We start from the raw sequence: 23,362 nt of genomic DNA, 5'->3' as shown, positions 1-23,362 counted from the left end.
TATGCACCTATTTCTGATGCTTTATTTCTCCGATTGTCTGTATGTTGACTTCAAGGGAGACACAGAGCACATCCTAATTGCAGAAAAGGAGACAGGATAGAGGAACGTCCCATCTAATTGATGGGGGGGGGGGACGCTTATTCCTCTCCTCCCGGAGCACGGTACGCTGAAAACTCTGCAGCAAATGAGGTGGAGTCAGAGGAAAAAGTGTGTGTGTGTGGGGGGGTTATAAATGCCGGCGCCGATCCTCCTCCCCGGAGGGGTCACGGCAGCTCAAGGCTCCCTTCCCCAACCCGGCTCTCTCCTTCAGCTGAGGTGCCTCCTGCCTCTCCCGCCTCGCCCTCCCCTTTTCTACCTGCTGAGGATGTGATGTCAGGGCCTCATTATCCTAATATATGCTGATCTCATGGGCTCCGCAGCCAATGGGGCCGCGCGGCTCTCCCCACCTGCTAGGAAGAGAATTCCATCATTCTTGGAATTCTTCCCTGGGCCAGCAGCGCACGGCGGCGCGGGCTTCCTCGCGCGGCTGCTGACTCGGCAAAGGCGCGCATTGTTTGGGGAGCAGCCGCTCGCTCGCTCGCCTGCCCGCTCGCCCAATCAGCAAGCAGGGAGCTCTCTCCGGCCGGAGCCCGCGCAGCCCAGCTTGGCTGCCGGGAGTCGCAAGCGGCGCTTGGAGCAGCCGCCGCCGCCGCCGGGAGCACGCTGGTCTCCGCCCCCCTCCTGGCCCGGCTCAGCTCGGCTCTGCACTGCAGGGGGGAAGCGACCCAGCAGCGCGGAGCTCGTGCAAACTGGTGAGTGAGGCGACGGAACTCTGCGCTTGCTGCAGCTCGCCGAGCCCGCTTCGCCCGGCACGCTTGGTGGGGCGGCGCGGGGCTCGGCGCGGGGGGGGGTAGCTTTGCTGGAGGGAGATGCGCGGGCAGGCAGGCAAGCAGGCGAGGCGCACGGCCCCCTGGAGGAGGAGCGGCGCCGGCATGGAGCTGGTGGCCGGAGCCGCTCCATGCCTCCCTCAAAGCAGGCCGGGTGCTTTTGCAGAGAGTTGTGTCTAGACTTGCCACATGCCCTGCACACTCTGTCTTCGCGCGTGACTGGCTGCTTTTTTGTTTGTTTGTCTGTTTAGTGGGATAACGCGCTAGAGCTGAACTCAAACCCCGAGGAGGAGGTGCGAAGAGGCTTTCTTTAGCTCTCGTGCTTTCCTCTCAGAATGCGCCCAGAATGTTTGCAATGTTAAAAATGCATGTGCAAAAGAGCGCGGGGGGTGGGGTGGGGGAGGTCGAGTGGCGCTATCCAGATTTGCACGCTGCATTAAAAAGCAAACAGACCCCGGTTTCTTTTTTCTTTCTTTTTTTAAGCCGGCGCTAACTTGCCCCTAACTTAACACTAGTCCAAATGCAGCCGAATTCTTTGCTCCACAGAACAAACCCTGCAGGCGACTCTTCCTTTTGCCTGATCGAGGCAGCGCTCCTTGCTGTGTTTGTGGAGAGGAGATCCTGCCGCGTGCGGTGTGCTCTTCCTCGCCAAGGCTCTTGCAAGATGCCTCACCCAGCTTCTTGCTGTCTCCCAGTGTTTGTTTCGCGTGAGCACGTTTAACCCAACAGATGTTTTAGGACCGGCGACTTGCTGGGTGGATCACAGAAGTAGGTGATCCCCAGTCAACTGACTGAGGGGTTGGTCAAAGAGTCCCAGGAAGGAGACAGAAGCAAGGAGGGGCAAGAAAAGTCTGATCTTCTAAATATTGCAGTGGCTGTGATTTTGTCCTTGAGTTGTTTTGTAGGCTGTTACCTGATGGCACATCCACCCGGTTGCTCTTACTTTGTGGGCCTGTTTGGACTATCCAGCTCCATTCTGGCTTCTGTTGCTTCATGGGCTCTTTGAGGTGCAGTTTGGCTGCTTCCTTTTCTTATTTGTTCCATGTATATGGCCTTACGCTGAGGAGAATCAGCCAAATTGCATTGCAGTAGTATCCTAGAAGTTTTATGTCCTCTTTGCAATGCATGAAGGAAAAGGTGTCAGGTTCTCGTTCCATGAGAATAGGACTGTCGGTTCTACCTCCACCCCAGTGAGTGCCACCTGCATTGTTGATGAACACGCCTTCTTCTCTGACAGTTGTGATGCAACTTTGATTTGAAATTCTGGACGCCTCCAGCTTGTGGCATTGGGAGCTTCTTAAAGCAAAAGATCACCTGAGTTCAGAGTCTGTGAGAGACAGCGTCCAACGGTGCATGTGAAGGAATGTAAGGATGGTAAAAACAACAACTCATGGAGCAGTTTAAAAAGACAAGCAAGGAAATGTTATCTAATTTGTCTTACCTTCTAGAAATCTTACAGTTTGATGGGAGGAGCATGAGGTGATTCTAGTGTCATATCAAAAACTTTCTCTCTGTGTTTTCTCACACAAAGCAGTACTCCTCCAACAGGGTGAACTGGCACTATGATGGTATGCTATGTCCTAAGGAAAGAAAACCGAACTAACTGGCCTGGTTTCGAAACTGAATCAGTGTAGGGTTTATTTTTTTCCAGGGCAGTTTACAATTGCAGTTTAGTTTACAATTATGAGGTAGGAGTGGAAGGGCCGCAAGATTCTGCCTTCCAGCTCTTTGTACTGACACACATTATGCTGTAACCAATATTTCTGGCAGGTGAGCCCATTTTAACAGAAGAATGGAAGCAGAGCAATGGCTCCCACCACAAATACAATTCCTTTTTCCTGTGGTAGTAATGAAGAATGACAATTCTGGTCCAAAAGCACGCTTTTCACGTTGAAAGAACCATAAAGCCTTAGAATCCACTTTGCTGCCCTGAGGGTAGAATCTTTCATGGTCAAACATCATTCATTTATATCCAAATTAGACTATAATTTGGAGACAGTTGGAGAGTAGGTGAGACCAAGACACACCATTCTGGAAGCTCTTGCGAGATGTGCCTTACTTTGTGGAGGTTTCTGTATGCATTTTGTGGAACATCTTCCACAATATTAAATTCATGCTCTTACCTGAATTTCTTTTATTCTTAGACTATGGCATTATTATGTGTAAAGCACCGTATTTTTCGCACGATTGGACGCACCGGACCATAGGGCGCACCTAGTTTTTTTGGGGGGGAAATAAAGGAAAAATTTTTTCCCTTTATTCCCCCCCCCCAAAAGCAGGTCAGGGAAACCGAACCAGGTCGAGGAACAGCGGGATAGTGGCGCTGCGCCTCCCTGCTGTCCCCCGAGCTTGTGGGGCTGGCTGATGTCTGCCTGGCGCGAGGGGCGCTCTGATTCAGGGCGCCCCGCCCGCTGGGCGGCAGGCTGCTATCCGCAGCTTGGGGAGCCTTGCGGGGAACTCCTGCAGGGCTCCCCACCCTGCGGATCTCTGCCTGGCGCGAGGGGCGCTCTGCTTCAGGGTGCCCCGCCCGCCGGGCGGCAGGCTGCTATCCGCAGCTTGGGGAGCCTTGCGGGGAACTCCTGCAAGGCTCCCCACGCTGCGGATGTGTTCCCGAAGCGCCGGGCGCTCTGCTTTCAGGGCGCCCGACGCTCCGGGAAGCAGGCTGCTATTCGCAGCCTAGACATCCCTGCGGGATCTCCCGCAGGGTTGCCTAGGCTGCGGATGTGTTCCCGAAGCGCCGGGCGCTCTGCTTTCAGGGCGCCCGACGCTCCGGGAAGCAGGCTGCTATCCGCAGCCTAGACATCCCTGCGGGATCTCCCGCAGGGTTGCCTAGGCTGTGGATGTGTTCCCGAAGCGCCGGGCGCTCTGCTTTCAGGGTGCCCGACGCTCCGGGAAGCAGGCTGCTATCCGCAGCCTAGACATGGCTAGCGGAGCGCTAATCCCGAAGCTTGGGGCTGCGGAGCTCAGCGCGCCCCAAGCTTCTGGGTGCCGGCACCCAGAAGCTTGGGGCGCGCTGAGCTCCGCACGCCCCAAGCTTCGGGATTAATGCAGCGCTCCGCTAGCCGTGGGAGAGCTGGGTCTCCCACGGCTAGCGGATAGCTTCCTGAAGCCTGGAGAGCGAGAGGGGTCGGTGCGCACCGACCCCTCTCACTTTCCAGGCTTCAGCGAAAGCCTGCATTCGCTCCATAGGACGCACACACATTTTCCCTTGCTTTTTAGGAGGGAAAAAGTGCGTCCTATGGTGCGAAAAATACGGTATTTGTTGAAGTGGCTGAAACCTATCCTGTTTCTAGTTTCTAAATAATTGCATTTCCAAGGAGCTCAAGGCAGCAGATATGGTTCTCCTGCTTCCAGTCTCACAACAACCCTGAGAGTTAGTAACCAGCCCAAGGCCACCTCTCCTCATAGCTGATTTGAATTTGAGTCTCCTTACTGTGGGTTAAACCACAGAGCCTAGGGCTTGCCGATCAGAAGGTCGGTGGTTCAAATCCCCGCGACGGGGTGAGCTCCCGTTGCTCAGTCCCTGCTCCTGCCAACCTAGCAGTTCGAAAGCATGTCAAAGTGCATGTAGATAAATAGGTACTGCTCCGGCGGGAAGGTAAACGGCGTTTCTGTGTGCTGCTCTGGTTCGCCAGAAGCGGCTTAGTCATGCTGGCCACATGACCCAGAAGCTGTACGCCGGCTCCCTCGGCCTATAGAGTGAGATGAGCGCGCAACCCCAGAGTCGGTCATGACTGGACCTAATGGTCAGGGGTCCCTTTACCTTTACCTTTTACTTCTAGGTGGATACTTTAACTCAGGCTTCCCTAATCATGTCCCCTCCAGATGTTTTGAATTACAATTCCCACCATCTCTGACCATTTGACAAGGTTGAGAATTGTAGTCAAGAACATCTGAAGGATGCTAGGTCTGGAAGTCTGCTTCTTAATCACTGCAGCACACTGGCCTCATGTAAAATTATCTGTAAGCAGTCATGACACATGATACATGAGCAATGCTAATTTTTATAGCTTTTGAGCACGTGTAGACTTGTGACATTTCTTTTGGGATAAAAGAGTAGAATGATGTGGGGTTATTCTTTTAAAAACAGAAGGGGTATTCCCTTAATGCCTTATTGGAAATTCCAAGAGATACATGTCAAGTTGATGTGGCAAAAAGAGAGCCTCCTAAAATGCTCTTTCAGGCATTTTAAACTGTGTAGAATCAATATTTGGAGGAGGGATTGGTTTCACAAAGGGAATCCTCACCCTTGACCTCAACCCAGTGACTGACTGTGTTGTGCAGAGCCGATCAATGCATCTGCATGTTGTGTGCATTGCACATCTGTGCTTCGAGCCTGCTGAGCTGATCCACATGTGGAGATTGACCCTAAAGCCATGTACAGACCGGTAGAAGCAACAGTAGTCTAGGTACTCATGGTCTACAGTATATTAGAAAGCTGTCGCTGACCACAGATGAGTCAGCTCATCGTCCATCTCTGCAGGCTGCCAGATTTATAGGTCTGAAGGTCTGTAGCAGGGCTAACAAGACCATGAATGAGAGCCGACTTGTTGCATTTGGTTACATTTGCCTAGGTGAGGTTAAGTTGCTAGAATAGGGCCAAATCTGTTTGCTCTATGGAACTATACTGCTGTGTATCATATTTGTTGTTTCTGCCATCTTTGTTGCAATAGTTGTCTTTATAATTTTTGAAACTTTTGAGACAGGGATTTTTGTGTGCTCCCGGCAGCGCTGGGAATTGACTTCAAATTCCTAGCACCAGCCTAGAAAATTGGGTTACCTGGGACGTCCAGAGCTATTGTTTGGATTGTTAAATGTGCTTCATTTGTGTGCTGCATACCAACAGTGATTTGTTTGGCTACGCATGCAGTGCTCCTGGAACTGAGTTGGCTTAATAAAAGATCAAACAAAGGGTTCCCATGATCTTCTTATCCATTCCATTTAATGAAAACAGTCATTAGGTGTTCACAGTAGTTCCTACAACCTGAACACTGAAGCGTCCCCTCCCCTTGCCTGTTTTAGGGAGGAGTGTAAAGACACCTGCAATGCAGTTTGGAAGCTGTGACTCCAAAATGAATTTTCCAACAGAGCCATTTTCGGCAACCAGCAAGGCATGTGGTGGGTCAGTGGTTCAGTTTCCACCCTTGAAGGTAGTTGCCAGGAAGTCATATTTCCACAGTTACATCTCTTTTTTTACAGTCTTGTTTGGGCATGTTTAGGTCTTAGGGGCCTATGGTTGCTGGCTCAGTTCTGGATCAGAACTTTCTAGTGGAAGTTGAAGAATTGCATTGCTCCTAGCTTGTAGATGAGAATGACTCTAGATTGCACAGGTATCTCTTCAGTTACTTGGTGAGGAGGGTCAGTCATTCAAACCCAACCCATGATAAATGGCATTGTGATCACCCAGAAGAAACTGTTACACATTGCACTATGATTTGGTTGAAGAGGAACTAATTAAAAACAGAGATTTGAAATACATGCAGATATTTCATCTTAATGAATTCTTGCTCTCCGCTTGTCAAAGAAGTCCCTGCTTTACTATTTTCTGTAGCAATGAGATGTTTTTCTCACTTTATTTTTCATGTTTCAGAAAGTTACGAAATATTTCTCTTTTTATTCAGGATCCTGCCAGGAATGGAGACTCCACTGGATGTTTTGTCAAGAGCAGCATCCCTCGTGCATGCTGATGATGAAAAACGTAAGCCTAAAGTTGAACTTTTGTCTTTGTCTTAAGGTTTGGTATGGTAGTCATTGTGCATCCATGCTGTTGACTTACATGACTGTAAAGGTAAAGGACCCCTGACAGTTAAGTCCAGTCGCGAATGACTCTGGGGTTGCGGCGCTCATCTCGCTTTACTGGCGACGTCCGCAGACAGTTTTTCCGGGTCATGTGGCCAGCATGACTAAGCCGCTTCTGGCGAAACCAGAGCAGCGCATGGAATACATGATGGTAAAGGTAAAGATAAAGGGAACCCTGACCATTAGGTCTAGTTGCGGACGACTCTGGGGTTGCGGCGCTCACCTCGCTTTACTGGCCAAGGGAGCCGGCGTACAGCTTTTGGGTCATGTGGCTAGCATGACTAAGCCGCTTCTGGTGAACCAGAGCAGCACACGGAAATGCCGTTTACCTTCCCACCGGAGCGGTACCTATGTACTTGCACTTCGTGCTTTTTAACTGCTAGGTTGGCAGAAGCAGGGAACAAGCAACAGGAGCTCTCCCCGTTGCGGGGATTTGAACCGCTGACCTTCTGATCGGCAAGTCCTAGGCTCTGTGGTTTAACCCACAGCACCACCCGCATCCCTCTACATGACTGTAGTTCATGTATAAAATGCACAGATCGAAAGATGTTAAATTATTTTGGTGTGAATGAACCAAAATATCCTAGTTGGTTTCTAAATAGATTCTCACTTTGCTCATTGTGTTGCCTTTCTTGTGTGTAAGACAGAAACCTTTGTGGACATTTCAATGATTAAAAAAAGATTTGAAAGCTAGAGGGGAAAATTTCCTTTTGCTGAATGTAGGTTGGGGAGATACAGTGCAAATGAAATAGAGTACATGGGTTATATTGCCTGGATGAAGCAGCAGGCGTTGGCCTACTCTTGCAATCCCACATTAAGACTTGCTTGGCCTGCCCATAATTGGTTAAGATTAAGTTTAATAGAATCATAGAGTTGGAAGGGACCTTGAGGGTCATCTGGTCCAACCCTCTGCAATGCAGGTATATTTCCCCCAACGTGGGGCTTAAATCCACAACCCTGAGATTAAGAGTTTTGTGCTCTACCTAATGAGCTATCAGTCAGAGTAAGTTTGTGTTAAACCAATTTGTTTACTAAGGAAATTCCTGAAATATTTTATGTGATCTTACATTGAGGCAAATGGTACAGTGGTACCTCGGGTTACAGACGCTTCAGGTTACAGACTCTGCTAACCCAGAAATAGTACCTCGGGTTAAGAACTTTGCTTCAGGATGAGAACAGAAATCGTGCAGCAGCAGCAGGAGGCCCCATTAGCTAAAGTGGTACCTCAGGTTAAGAACAGTTTCAGGTTAAGAACGGACCTCTAGAACGAATTAAGTTCTTAACCCGAGGTACCACTGTATTACATAATTTGAGTGAAGCGTTGAGTCACTGAAAGCAAGCAGGAAAATGGCTCATTTCCCACTGGTGGGCAGCGAGTTGCTTAGTGTGGAGATCCTCATTTGTTCTAGGAGGCATTCACTCTGAAAAACTGTATCATTACAGGCTTCCTTAAGGGTTGGTGAGAAAGAAAGTACTGAAGGTGTAAAATTCCACATTTAAATTATTGCAAACATTGCTGTTGACGTTGGCCTGTGTCCGTTTGCTTCTACTGTGTTCTGAGTATTGTACAAATAGTTATCAAACAATGAAGGGTGGCAGTTTGCCTGTTACATCTACTTGGATTAGTACTGAATAAATCTGTGAATATACACAGTGGTTTATTGATTTCTCCTAACCTATCTGGAAATTGTTCCATGCTTGGCTTTGCCTTGTATTCAACCTTTTTTTTTAACATGGTTAGTCTCTAGTATTAATTTCAGAAATCATATGTGTAGTTTGCCAGTACTGTGTTTTCTCTCTTTCATTTCATGCCCCTCCCTACCCGTTTGGGCTATTTATATATTTATTATTTCTTTATTATTATTATTATTATTATTTATACTCCTGCCTCATAACATAAGGCTCTCTGGGCAACTTGCAGTGAATAAGTAAGAAAACAATTTGGATACAGATAATACATAAAACAATGAATAAGAAGGACAACATAAATTCCACCCCCCACAACCCCCCCCCATTAAATCACCAAAGTCAAAGCACAGATTTAAAAACTGTGAGGCCCTGATTTATTTAATGCTAGCATGCATTGTGTGCAGGTTCATGCCAACATTTCTTTTGGTTAATGACAGAATCTTAATTTGTTAGCTTGCATGTCTCCTGCTCTGTTGTGTGTTGTTCCCCATTCCTTTAAAGATGTGGACATTTCTTAATCCCTCCCAAAAGTGTGTATGTCTTCTTTCCTTTAAAAATAATCAATACTGATCTGGGAATGTTTGGGAAGGGTTTAATGGTGTGTGATGCCTCATTTAAATCCCTGCCCAACTTGCTAGCATCTGTCTGATTCCTCATTATATGTGACATTGTGGCTGCAGCCATTTTTCTTCAGGGCAAGAACATAACAGTAGAGACCTTAGTGGGCGGGGGAACATATATTCATACTTTGTACCCCATATGAAACAAATGTAGAATTACTGTGTAAAACAGGCTTCCTCAACCTCGGCCCTCCAGATGTTTTTGGCCTACAACACCCATGATCCCTAGCTAGCAGGACCAGTGGTCAGGGATGATGGGAATTGTAGTCTCAGAACATCTGGAGGGCCGAGGTTGAGGAAGCCTGATGTAAAAGGAACACCCTCACATCAGGAAAACAGACATTAGTGGATAGAACCAGAACATCTGGCTTGTAGATGCTGAACGATTACTGCTGTAGCTTGATGGGAGAGAGCACATAAGCCATCCTAATATAATAACTTCTATTTCCCATGAATTCATATAGATGTATTAAAAAGCAACAATAGTCTGTTGTTATTGTTAAGATAATAAAGGGAGTCTAGGAGGGAAGGTATGAGCTAATAACAAGAAATCCAGATTGCTGGACTGACTGAAAGTTGAGACCAGTGGTTGTTTTTTTTAAAAACCCTTCTTTACAAACTGCAAAAATGCTCATGTGTAGTCTTGTTTTGTGTCCAGTTGTGTATGTTTTATCACAAAACAGTTCACAGTTTAGAGTGCAATTGTGCCACATCAAAGCAGATTAATTTCTAGGACTGTTCTTCAAGCTCCAGTTTTACAGCACGGTCCTAAACATATTTGCTCAGAAATATGTCCTGTTGAATTCAATGGGCTTTACTTCCAGGTAGCGGATACTAGGATTGCCTTGATGAATAGAGTTGAGGTTTGTTATACCCAAATTTGTACATGGATTATTATTTATTGTTGCATTTTCACACCAGTAGTAGTACATTGTGTTGTTAACCAGAATTCCAACAGTGTAATGCAAAGAAAAGGAAATAAAGCCATTGTTTCCCATGAATTACCACTGGAAAAGGTTGCTGAATTTCTGTGGATAGGATATAACATAAGCATTCACTATTTGAAAAGTACAATATCTATAGAATCAGTTGAACCTTTTACAACTGTATTTCAAAACGAATGTGAAAAATATTTAGCCATTTCTCTCCCTTAGTGGGGAATTATACTCGGTGATTATGCTAATGAGCACCAAGCTACATTATATGTCTTAAAAAAAAGAAGCGCAAGGCAGCAAAACAGACAATTGCCCCATTTTCCAGTCTATTTAACAACTTGAAAATGTAACTGTTTCTGTAATGTGTGTCTCAGCCAAATTAAGCCATATTCTCAGCATGCCAACTTCCCTCAGTTTCTGGTAAAAGACTAACAGCTGAATAAGAGTTTAGGTAACTCACCAAATTTAATGAAACTTCTGGGCAACAGTGTTAATTTTTTGGCTTACTGTTTTTGACGTAAATTAGGATAGTGGAAATAATTCTTTTGTCTAATCAACAAAAACTAGTTCTTGGGAGTATGTATATATAAAGAAGTGGTCACAATAATAATACAGTCGTACCTCCGCTTAAGTATCTCTCCGCTTACGTAAACTTCGGGATACATAAGCGGCAAACCTGGAAGTATATTTCTGGGTTTCTGCCGCGTGCGCATGCACAGAAGCGCTCTACCGCCGCATGTGTGTGCGCAGAAGCAGTCCCTTTGGTTGCGGAAACCTCGGGATCTGACCGTTGCCTGGAACAGATCCCATCTGCAACCGGAGGTACCACTATACTAAATACTCGTAAAACCTGCAACAAAATGTTGCAGTAATGAGTGCTCTCTGAGGATACACGTTCTATTCTTCCTTCCCTAGTTGTTTTCTGTTTTCCTCCCAATAGCCAGTCAGCATTCAGTCTCCGCTGAGCATGCTCAGTCATCATTAGGCTTCTTTTTTGGGGTAGGTGTATGTGGAAGCGTGTTCTTAAATATTTTTTTGTACTTTTGCAAGTCACGAGGAATCGAAATGTTTCTTGACTATTGAAAATCTAACCAAAACTATTTATTTTCTTTATGAGTTGAAAGTAGAGTGCTGCAAGGAGTAGCTAGGAATATTGGGTAGATTCTTTTACGGTTGAATTCTCATTCCCCCCCCCCCCCGCAACTCTGTTGTTTCTGTTCCAGCTACGGTATTTCCAGTTGCAGTAAACCACAGGAAGGGAGAGGGTTCTTGTGCTCAGATCCTGCTTGTGAGTTTTCCACAGGCATTTGGTTAACCACTATGAGATCAGGATGCTGGACTAGCTGGACCATTGACCTGGTCCAGTAGGGTTTCCCCCGTCCCCTAAAATGCTTTTGGGGTATAGCTGTTCACTCCAAACTTCTAGGATATAGTGGATTAAAAATACAAATACTGAACCTCTTCCACATACTGAAATCAAAAACAAAACATGAGTTCTGTTGTAACACTTGATAGTTGCTGAAGTAGCTTCATCTGCATAGCACATAGCAGTTGGCGTTGCATTGCACAAGATGCAAATTGTAAAACCTGTTATGGTGGAATTACTTAACAAAGCCGTTATATTTGACTTCTAGTAAATGTTGAATTTGTATGTTGAGCTCCAGTGAGATTTTTTTTTAAAGAGTCAAACATCTAAAATGTAGTAGAAATGATTTTGCTGCAATTAAATTCGATCTCTAATTTTGTGTTTCCTATTCCAGTAGCGAAAAATCTGAAATCTGTGATTGAGAACAAAGGCAATAATACCAGTGCACAATAAAAAACCTTATTAATAGATGAGTGTTGACCCCCTTTCCACATAGTTGCTGCTACATTTAGAAGAGAGCTCTGCTTAGAATAGAACCGTCATTTGATTTAGCAACCAGTATCTTATTTTATTCCTCAGAAGCAGTATCTATCTTAAAATAGATCCAAATTGTTAACACTTGCTTAGCACAGCTTCAGCACGATCAAATGCAGAGGTCCTGTTCAGTTCATTTTCTTACTTCATTATTGTCTTGACCTGTCTGTTAAGTAAATTTGCATGGTAGGCTCGTTCATTTTATTTTTATGCTGCCTTTACAAAGTTAAAAACCATGGTCAAGGCGGCTTACAACATCTAAAAAATTATATAACCACAAACATAACAAAAATAGTCAGAAACAAAATATCAAAAAGCACACAAGCAAATTGAATAATTTCCACATAAATCATAAGATCCAGTAATTTGATAGAAAAAAATTAACAGCAACAACTGCCCCCCCCTTAAAAAACACCCCAGCCCAAGATTCATTTAGTGTTTTCCTTATCATAGTTTAAACTAGGAGCTGTTAAACCAACTGCCATCATACAGTATCTGATGTAATCATGAAAGGGTTTCCTTTGTAACAGGAATACAAACAAAGCATAATGCAAACATGTCACTGCAAAGTTCAAGTTGATTAACGAAGCTTCATCTTAGATGTAGTGTTTGTGCAGGCAAATGGAAAACAACTTTATTTAGGTAGATGAGGTATCTTGGTCCCAAGGTGCCTAGGACAGTGTATGTCTGTACCAGCACCTTGGACGTGACCTGGCAGCTGATGGGCAGCCAGATCAGTCCTGTTCCTGACCTGGAAGGTTGAAGGTTAGCCAGCTATCCCTGGTTTAAATATATAGACCAGGGTTTCCCAAACTTGGGTCTCTAGCTGTTTTTGGACTACAATTCCTATCATCCCTGACCACTGCTCCTGCTAGCTACGGATGATGAGAGTTGTAGTCTAACAGCAGCTGGAGACTCAAGTTTGGGAAACCCTGAAATAGACCTTGGCTTGTAGTCTGTTTTGCAAGGGTTATATACATTGTTTATACCCTAGCCTTAACCTTATTCCCATCTCAAAGAAAGTATACCAAATGAATTTGTATAGTCATGAGATAAGTATGCATTAATGAAAAAGGGTTTTTAGAAATTGTGAATAGATATTTTTATGTATATTTGGTTTGGGTATAGTACTTCTGTGTTCCTCTGTCTAGGAGGAAACTGTGGCCACCAGCAATTGCTAAATTCATTTGAACGTAATTTCAGCATCCCATGACTGCTACATTATTACCATCCTCATTAAGAAGCTTCATAAAATAAATTATCTAGGCATTGCACGAAAAAATAATACAATGCTACGATAAAAAATCAACACTAATCTTAAAAATCCATTCAACATAAAAGCCAAGTACATGGAGCAACACTTAATTTGTCAGCAGCAGGTAGATTCTTAATCAGGTCTCTATAAATGAGAAAGCCACATCCCATTAAGGAGAATCCAATGTAGGCTGTATAGCCCTCCACTTACATGCTGCATTACATGGAGATCTGCTTGTGGCAGTGGTGTCTGCTGTTGTTTTGGTGCTGGAGCAGTGCTCAGACTCTAGATGCATCACTAGGTAGAAGTGTGAACCTGCTTGCCTTTTCCAAGGCTGTTTTTGAAGTTTTGTGCTCTCGGAATTGTGAGCTGCCTTGTTCTAGAAAGTAGTACAGTACTATTTTGAGCTTGCATGAGCTGAGTTGTCTGACAGCAACAATGAGATTTTAACATCAGATAAGCCTCCATAATTCCCTTTATTTGTTTGTGCATTAGTCTGCATCCTGCTCAAGTTGCAAGTGGAATGGAATTTCTCTGCACTGTATTTACCATTTTCCTCCACTAACCCTTCTCTAGCCCTGCTTCCTCTTGTCAGCTGGAAATGTAGCATCAGTGCAAAAACAAGGAAGGCATGTGACTATAAGAAAAATAAGGTATAGCTGCTGTTGCACTTATATGGATGGGATCCGGAAATCTGATACAAGAGTTTTCACATGTGTACAACAACCTTTAAAAAACAACCATCTTCAAGTTGATGTGTGGCAACTAGGAAATGCCCCCAATATTTCCCAATAGTGTTCATATTCTGACATTAAGCAAACCATCTTGCAAACTTGAGGCTTGTTCTAGCATGTACCTTCTGGCAACAGAGCTCTTCATTCACAGAAAGAGAGAGAGTGAGTTTGGATTTGATATCCCACTTTATCACTACCCTAAGGAGTCTCAAAGCGGCTAACATTCTCCTTTCCCTTCCTCCCCCACAACAAACACTCTGTGAGGTGAGTGAGGCCGAGAGACTTCAGAGAAGTGTGACTAGCCCAAGGTCACCCAGCAGCTACATCTGGAGGAGTGGGGAAGCGAACCCAGTTCACCAGATTATGAGTCCACCGCTCTTAACCACTACACCACACTGACGATGGTGGATGGGAGGATGTGGCAGTGACTTGATTGTCCCTGGGATGCAGGGTTCCCCAGCATGGACCCTCCAGAGGTTTTGGACAACAACTTCCATCACCTACCATTGGCTACGTCATCAGCTGGTCTGATGGGAGTTGTAGTCCAAAACACTTGAAAGACACCAAGTTTGGAAAGTCGGAATAACAATTGAGCTTAGACAGTCCATTTTTATTGGCAGATCTTACATATTTTTTCATTCGGTATGCACATTAGTAACATTTCTGTTCCTAATTTTTTTAACTTGGGTCTTTAAAAAGTTTGAAAGAGTAAAGGCCCCCAATCAGAAATAATGTCATGGTTACTGCCTACTTGGAGAGGGGGCGCAATTAAGCTGTTTTCTTGTGTAAATGACTTCTGTGCCACTTTAGGACCATAAATCTTCCCAAAGTGACTTGCAGTACCCCCCCCCGCCCCAACAAAATAGAAACATTGGAAATAGTCCTTTCTTATGTGCCCGAGGGTCCAGCTCCAAGGGCCATCTGGTGGTTCCCTCGCTGCGAGAAGTGAGGTTATGGGGAACCAGGCAGAGGGCCTTCTCGGTAGTGGCGCCCGCCCTGTGGAACACCCTCCCAGCAGATGTCAAGGAAATAAACAACTATCTTACATTTAGAAGACATCTGAAGGCAGCCCTGTTTAAGGAAGTTTTTAATGTCTGATGCTGTATTGTTTTTACTATTCGGTGGAAGCCGCACAGAGTTGCTGGGGAAACCCAGCCAGGGTATAAATAATAAATTATATTAATTATTATTATTATTAGGGTGAAGGCCAGTGCTTTCCCCCCTAGAAAAATAGGTGCTGGCACTGCGTACCCATGAAGTTGTTACAGTGAGTGCCACACTTTTTAACAACAACAAAAAGAGGTGCTGGTACTAGGTACCCTTGAGTACCTCTGAAAAAAGCACTGGGGAAGGCAGTCTTTCAAACAAGTCACCCCCAAACTGCTTTAAGAATATCACTCTGTAGGTCTATGTTCTGATTTTTAAAAAAAATACTTTGTTAGTAAACTGTGGGTTATATTCAGTACTCAAAGTAGACCCATTGAAATGAAAGAATTTTAGTTATTCCTGTTCTTCAGCTCAATTCTTGAGTAGGACTAGCATTGGATGCAGCCCAGATTCGTACTGTTTATGAGTAAATAAACACTGCCGACGCTATGGTTTTGTAGAATAATACTGATCAAGCGATATTTACACACAAACAGAAGATCAGACTAAAATATGTTAATCTGGTAGGATTACTTGACAACAGACCTCCCCCCCCCCATATCATATTATCATGAGCTGCTCTACTGACCTAAATGCAAACAGGTTGACATTTGATCACATCTGTTGCTTTCTCACAGGCCAGATTTTAGCCTTTGTGGCCCACTTCTCTATTTGATTTGGTTGTTGTTGTTGTTGAGCTGGGCAACTACCATGTTCCATAGGCAACATTTTTGGTCTTGTGACCACTTTTAAAGATATGGCACCTCCCACTTTTTGAACTATATTAGAATGTTTCTTTCAGCCTAATCCCAGCAGCCTGGGGACAATATTGTGTACCCTCCTGGAGATCCCTGTTCTATAGTGTCAGGTGCTGGTGGTGGTTGCTCGTGAGTAACCACCTGACCTGTCTTTTACAGGACTCTGACCTATCTTTTACAGGTTTTATTGTGCAAACTATTTACAGTACAGATCTACCAAGTTCATGTCCATCTCAGTCACCTGCAGAATCCAGAAGTGGCCCCTTCCAGCTTCTCCCCCAACATAAGAACTTCAGCACCCCAAGTCTGCTCCTCCCCTCCTTGCGTTTCACCCTTCTGCGCGTTCCTCCTGGCCAGCCTGGCGAGGTGAGGTGCTGGGGCTCTTAGCAGCATCCTCGAGTCCTCTCTCTGCTTGGCTGGCCCCTTCCCTCTCTTCCCCACTGGAGGTGTGGCTTTTCTCACCGCTGGAAGAGGAACTGCTCCTCAGGAGTTTCGGAGGTTCTCTGTATTTCAACAGCCCCCCCTGCCTTCCTCCCTGGTTCTGATGGCAGTCCCCTGACACATAGCAACAATGAAACCATCAAAGTGATATGTGTTGTTAATAGTACCGTATTTTTCGCTCGATAACACGCACCTGACCATAACACGCACATAGTTTTTAGAGGAGGAAAACAAGAAAAAAAAATTCTGAATGAAACAGTGGATGTATCATTTTTGTGCTTCATGCTGCGGCCACAGACATGTGATTTGACGGTGAGTTTGGGGTAGCCCAATGCAAAGATCCTGAGGATCCATGTGGATCCATGCTTTGTAACCACGTTTTTGCACCATTGCAGCCCCAGGCAACAGTGGGTGCGTGATTTTTTTGGTGCAGGCTGTAGTCATGGACATGCTATGTGATCTGATGGTGAATTTGGGGTGACCTAATGCAAAGATCCTGAGGATCCATGTGGATCCGTGCTTTGTAACCACGTTTTTGCACCATTGCAGCCCCAGGCAACAGTGGGTGCGTGATTTTTTTGGTGCAGGCTGTAGCCATGGACATGCTATGTGATCTGATGGTGAATTTGGGGTGACCCAATGCAAAGATCCTGAGGATCCATGTGGATCCATGCTTTGTAACCATGTTTTTGTACCATTGCAGCCCCAGGCAACAGTGGGTGCGTGATTTTTTTGGTGCAGGCTGTAGCCATGGACATGCTATGTGATCTGATGGTGAATTTGGGGTGACCCAATGCAAAGATCCTGAGGATCCATGTGGATCCGTGCTTTGTAACCATGTTTTTGCACCATTGCAGCCCTGTTTTTGCATCAGATCATTGCTATGTGATCTGATGGTGAATTTGGGGTGACTCAATGCAAAGATCCTGAGGATCCATGTGGATCCGTGATTGGAACCACGTTTTAAGTAGGGAGGGAAGGAAAAACATAGAAGCGACAAGGAGAGGGGTGTGCAGAGAAGCAGCTGGCTAAGAATGCAGGAGAGGGGTTTTACCGGAGGGAGGAAAGGAAGGCAAAAGTCCCCCCCCCACACACAAGCCAGCCAGCTCTCTCTCTCTCCCCCCCCCCAACCTGCATGTTGCCTTCGAGTCCCAGACGCACGGAGAGGAATTAGAAGGACGGACGCTCTGCTTTTCACTCTGCTTGCCTGGAGGGGAGGGGTTTTCTCTGCTCTTTGTTCCGTTTGAGCAAACACAGTAAGGAAACAGAAGCGGGTGGGCAGTAAGACCCTGAGGCAGAATGCAGGAAAGCAGCAGCTTCCTCTTTTCCTCCCTTCTCCGGACGATTTGATATTTGCCTGATTTTTGCCTTCACTCGCGCTTGTCAGCTCCAGGGACCACACATTCGCTCAATAACACGCACAGACATTTCCCCTTACTTTTTAGGAGAAAAAATCTGCGTGTAATAGAGGGAAAAATACGGTAGTTGTACTACTTAGAACCAAGAATGCTTTAGAAGAAACCATAAGATTGTCAAATTGAACCTTTTAGCCAAAGGCATAAGACTGCATATATCAGTCACCTTGTAAAGGTAAAGGGACCCCTGACCATTAGGTCCAGTTGTGACCAACTCTGGGGTTGCGGCGCTCACCTCGCTTTATTGGCCGAGGGAGCCGGCGTGCAGCTTCCGGGTCATGTGGCCAGCATGACTAAGTTGCTTCTGGCGAACCAGAGCAGTGCACGGAAACACCGTTTACCTTCCCGCCGGGGCAGTACCTATTTATCTACTTGCACTTTGACGGGCTTTCAAACTGCTAGGTTGGCAGGAGCAGGGACTGAGCAATGGGAGCTCACCCCGTCGCGGGGATTCGAACTGCCGACCTTCTGATCGGCAAGTCCTAGGCTCTGGTTTAACCCACAGCGCCACCCGGGTCAAATTGAACTTTTTAGCCAAAGGCAGAAGACTGCATATATCATTCCCCTTATAGAACAACCTGAAATGCATTCAAACCCGATGTGTGTATTTCAAAATGGTAGGCATTAAACATTTTGGCCCCATTTCAGGGAAAGCTGTGTCGTATCTAGATACTGTTTGAATTGATATAATTTTCAACATTAGGTCATCCCAAGCATTTTAAAGAAAATTTAAATCCAGTGATCTTGCTTGGATTAGTGCGTCTATAAATGTGGCAGCTCTTCACATCCCAGAAAGGGGAAAGGACTTCAAGGTATTAGGTACACTGCTTATTGTTGCTTTCTGTTGGGAAGGGCCTGACCATTCCTTGCAATTTGTTACTCACCAAGTGTAGTCCAAAAGACCCACCAAGAGCTGTTAAAATCCCTGTGTTTACTTGGAACTTCAAAAAATGAGGGTGGCCATGTAGATTTTTTTTTTTGGGGGGAGTTTTATCCAGATATGTTGAACTATCCAAACTGAAAGGTGCTTTCTGTTTACCTTACAGAGTGAAAGAGAAGGTTCCAGTGAACTGTACTATTTTCATCTGCCCAAAAGATATTTGGGTTTGTGTTCGTCAAACATTGCCCCTCCCCTTTTGCTACATGGCATATTGCCTTTTTGAAAACAAGGGGATTTCAAACACACTTTGTAATGCCACGTTCAAAGGAAATCAAGATGCCCTTGGGGAAGCCTAACTCCTTGGCCATGTCTAACAAAATCCTTTGGATCCTAGCCAAGTAATTAAAAGGATATTATACAAGTATAGTGTATAAATGGTTCAGGCAAAGTGGTGTAATGTTAAGCTTCTAGATACTTTTGGGTAGCATCTGTTGGGGTTTTAAATGAGAAGAGTGCGTGTTCATTGTTTTATAGACTACAATTGCCATAGTTAAATTATTTTTGAGGAAAGCATTCTCAATGGAAACTTGCCCTCTGACCTTGGGTTTTTCATGTTTAAATGGACCTGAGCTTGTTTCTCTATAAACCTATTGGTTGATTCAGTCTGACGTAATGACGGCATTCAGATTGATCATATTTCAGCTTCATGACCTGAACTGAAAATGAGCCCTCTACACTCAAAAGATGCAACTTTGCTCCTTCTTTCATGTAGGTGGGGAAATGACCCAGAAAGCTGGAGTTGACCTTAATTTCCAGTGTGGATGTGGAAGGAACCTATGGTTAATGGCTTCCAAGCAAGCCAGGATCTGACAGGAAGCCAACTTTAAACCATAGCTTGATATCCCGGTTTGTTTGAAAGCTATTAACCATAATTTCCTAGTGCGGATGAAATGGGGAGCTGTGGATAAATGTGGCTTCCTTCCCTGTGTGTAGAAATGTGGGAGCAAAAGCAGCTGTGTGCAGGGGGTTTGTTCATATCTCTGCTTATTAAACTGAGGTATGATGGTCCAAGCATGGTCAGCATGTCGCTTCAAGATGAAAATCAAATGCAGATGATAATTTTTTTAATGGTTTTGTGTAATACTTAAGTGAAATTGTATCTAAATTACAAGCATATACTCTTTCTAAATAATAAACTAGGTAATAGAAATGAATATCAGTATCATTATTTTAATAATAGTAACTATAGGTGTAATTCACCCCTGAACCCGAAGGTTCCCAGGGTAGTATGCAACATTTCATCAAATGTAATGCAAAGCATTAAAATGTAGTATACAACAGGTGACATAAAAATAATAAAATCAGTAAACAGCTTCAAAAGAATCAGTCTTTAAACCAGCCATTTCTGTAGGCCTGAACAAGAATGAATGTCGTAAGTGTGCATCCTACAGATCTCTATTTAGATTTTAATGGGTTGTTGCAACAGAGAACTGAGACTAAGCACTATCTCTTCTCAGTTGCTTTTTTGTAGCGACCTGCTTGCCTCTTGTCATGTACTACAATTAAAAGATGTTTGGATCAGAAATTGATGTTATTTATTAAATTGCATAGTTGCTTGTGCTATTCCAAACAAAAAGGAGCACTATGATCTCGGCACCATAAAGAAGCCTTTCCTAGCTTCTAAATGTATACATATGCCTGTTTGCACCGCTAAAAATTCACGTCCATTCTGCTTTGATTTTAGGAGCAATAAAAATAGAAAAGTTATATACAGCTTCTGAATGTTTGATGCACTTCATGTACATTATAGTGGAAATGATTGCAAAAAGTACTGGCTTTATTTTCCTTTGGTTAAAACCTACTAAGTTTTACTTTCAGTAGACTCACTGAAATAAATGGACAAAAGTTATTTGTTTGTTTCTTAAAGAATTGTATTCAGCAAAACGCTAAGGAGATTATTTTTAATAATAACAACAACAATTTTTATTAGCTTTCAACATTGTATAAACAAAACAAGAAGTTTTTCCCATTCCCATCCTCCTCCCTCAGGAAACAAAGAATATAATGTATAAGATTTTGTCATCATTCCATAGGCGTGGTCGGTGGTTCAACTCATAAGGATGTTCATTTCAGCATTTTGTGAAGGGGTACCAAATTTTTTTAAAAAAAACACCAGATGTGTTGTTTAAGGCATGTACCCTCTTTGTTAGTTTTTCGGTTAGGGAAATTAGCCATACATCCCGTCTCCATTATGTGATACTCCTTTTCAGTTCTGTGCTTATAAGCAATTATGCTAAGGAAGTTGTTCTGTCTTTTCTGCTTGCCCAGTAGAACAGTCTTACCTCTCCTTCCCTTGTGTGTTGTTCTGGGGAATTCTCCCGACCCTCCTGCAGATTTGGGGAGCAAATGAGGGGGACGTCCCACTGATCTACTGGGAATCATTGTGCTGGCTTCCACTAGTGGAATATGGCACAATATATTTCTATCCTACCCTTCCTCCCAAAGGAGCCCAGGGCAGCAAACACCAAAGGGATACAGGGGGAAACACGTGAATTTGGGAGCCCCACTGGGAGCAGCCTTACCTGAGAGCTCTAGAGTGGAGCCAGCTGCTGCTTAAAGTCGGGATTGTAGTCAGCACTGAATTTAAATTTGAGCTGTGGCTGCAAAGCAGAGGATAGGCCAGATCTGGATCTACCTCATCAGCCTGATCCAGTTCCCCACTCCTTTGGAGTAAGCAGTGTGCTTTTTGTCATTTTAAATAAGCCTTAACCAGTAAGTCTGGAACCACCTTTCATTTTATATCAATACGATGCTCTCATATTAGTCCCTTTGCTTTGTTCCTTTCCATCATGAATCACTGTTTAAAAATCAACAAGTGTAAGTGAAAATAGTCACACACCTATGTTTATTTAAGAATAAATGCCAATATAGCAAATGGGGATTTGTTATCCAGTAACCTAATAGCAACCAAGACCATTCATGTTTGCATAACATTCGAGCAAACGTTCACAAATATATTCACACTTCAATACCTTTCTCTGCCCATCTTCAAATGGAAGAGAGGTGGTGGTTTTCTTCCCTTGTGCAGAAGTGAAAAGTATTTTTAAAAATATATATATATATTCCTGAGTTACAGTTAGGATTTCTTAATGGAGACCTCTCCATCTCCCTCTTCTCCAGCCACAAGTGCACAGAATGCACCTCAATCCATGACCTCAAAATGAATCTGCATCAGTCTCTTTTTTGGTGGTTCCTCCGCAGTTCCCTTCCTGTTGCAACATACTGGTTTTGAACCTCCCATAACTTGAGGCCAAATAGCTAGCAAATAGATGCGTTGATGATAGCAACATATTTTCCCCTCATGCGTGTCTTGACCCATTCTCTTTATCATCAAATGGAGTAAGGGAAGTGATAAGTGTTGAATCTTCCCTATCTTCCTCCTGCAGCTTACCTATCATCATTCATTTGGTTCAGGCACTTTCCTGCTCACTTCTGGGTATTAGAGCAGCTGACTAAAAGAAGATAGTATATGTGTTCATTTTAATGTTAAAGTAGCTGTGCCTTCTGCTTTGCATTGTGATGTCATGTCAGAATTTGGTACTGAGGGGTGGACTTTAACCCATCACTGTGACTCTAGGGTAAAAAGAGAAATACTAATTTACAACCCAACTGGTTTTTAAGAAAGATGCATCGGTGCAATTCAAGCCACGAGGATGACGTGTATCTGTTAACTGCTTATTATTTCCGCATAATGCCTATTATTAACTGTGTGTTATAACTGCCTGTTATTTCTACAAAATGCTTTAAAAATTCTTCACAAAATGTGTGATGCAATAAATAGAAGAACCTTTGGCACTCATCCATGCCACTCTGCCCGTGCTAGAGCATTAAGCTGAAGTTGCTTCCCAGTTCTTTATTTTAAGATTGTAGTTCCTTATTTGATCCGAAGGTACAGATATAGTTTAAATAAGGAACTGGGATTTGAATATCTCTGCACCCTCAAATATGTTCTGGGCTATTCTTAATGATACATATCATCAATGCCCTCTAAGGTTTCATATGCCCTATAAGCCCTATATGCTACAGCGGCATATATTTTTGTTTTTGAACATGCACTATCCAACAGAAGGCACAGAACACAGATAAGGAACTGGATTCTTTTAGGGTATGGCCTGCTAATTAGATGGATGTATGAGTACGAGTGGCCCAAAGTTTTGGGGTATAGAAATGTGGGATTTGGAAGGAGGTATTTGAAATGGAGAAACTGAGGGCAGTGAGAGGGTTTGGATCCCCCTCCCCTGCCACTTTGTGCTCAAAATTGCAGTCTCCTACAATGATATGTCCTAATGGGCAGGCACATAACCTATTGTTTACACTGTTGGGCTGCATAAAGCATTGGTCTGATTCACATGTAATACTAAGCTATATTATAGCTCGCTGTCAACATGCAAGCATACTGTTGTCCAGGATGAAAACTGTTGCCACTTCACTCTTCTCCTCCTACACTACCTAGAGATAAGCCTTAGCTTGACTCAGCATGATGTCCAATCGCAGAATCATGATTTGTCTCAAGCAGCTGTGGTTTTCTTCCTGGGTGCCACCATGCATACTTATTCATGGTAAGTCATAGTTTGACTTAGTGGCCATGTTCACATGCAACACTGTGACCCTTCCACCAGGGAGAGGCATTGTGACCATGTTTAGGCGCCTCTGCTTGAAACGCCATCTATGCTTCCTGTTCATACACATCACTAGTGAAAGTGGTATGGCAATAAGCAACAAATAGGTATTTACAAGTTTGCCCCTAGTTCGACATTTTGGTTCATCCTAATTAAAGTATTGCATAACTGTGGGGTTTGAACAAATAGCTAGGTGACTTTTCTTGCTGTTTCACTGTTCATGTTGCAGTTTGTAAGTGACGTTC

The 23,362-nt window shown here is 44.2% G+C and overlaps 1 protein-coding gene across 1 annotated transcript in view; it reads left to right on the top strand.

The window, feature by feature from the left end:
- Window positions 1–500: 500 nt before the first annotated feature.
- Window positions 501–23,362, top strand: part of VGLL4 (vestigial like family member 4) — a 96,444-nt gene continuing 73,582 nt past the window's right edge. The window contains exons 1-2 of the mRNA XM_053377661.1: window positions 501–791; window positions 6,488–6,564. Coding sequence (XP_053233636.1) covers window positions 6,501–6,564 — 64 coding nt within the window. The 5' untranslated portion in view covers window positions 501–791; window positions 6,488–6,500. The remainder of the gene's footprint in view (window positions 792–6,487; window positions 6,565–23,362) is intronic.

The sequence above is a fragment of the Podarcis raffonei genome, chromosome 2 (genome assembly GCF_027172205.1).
Source record: "Podarcis raffonei isolate rPodRaf1 chromosome 2, rPodRaf1.pri, whole genome shotgun sequence".
NCBI lineage: Eukaryota > Metazoa > Chordata > Lepidosauria > Squamata > Lacertidae > Podarcis > Podarcis raffonei.
This window is presented reverse-complemented; position numbering and strand designations above follow the sequence as displayed.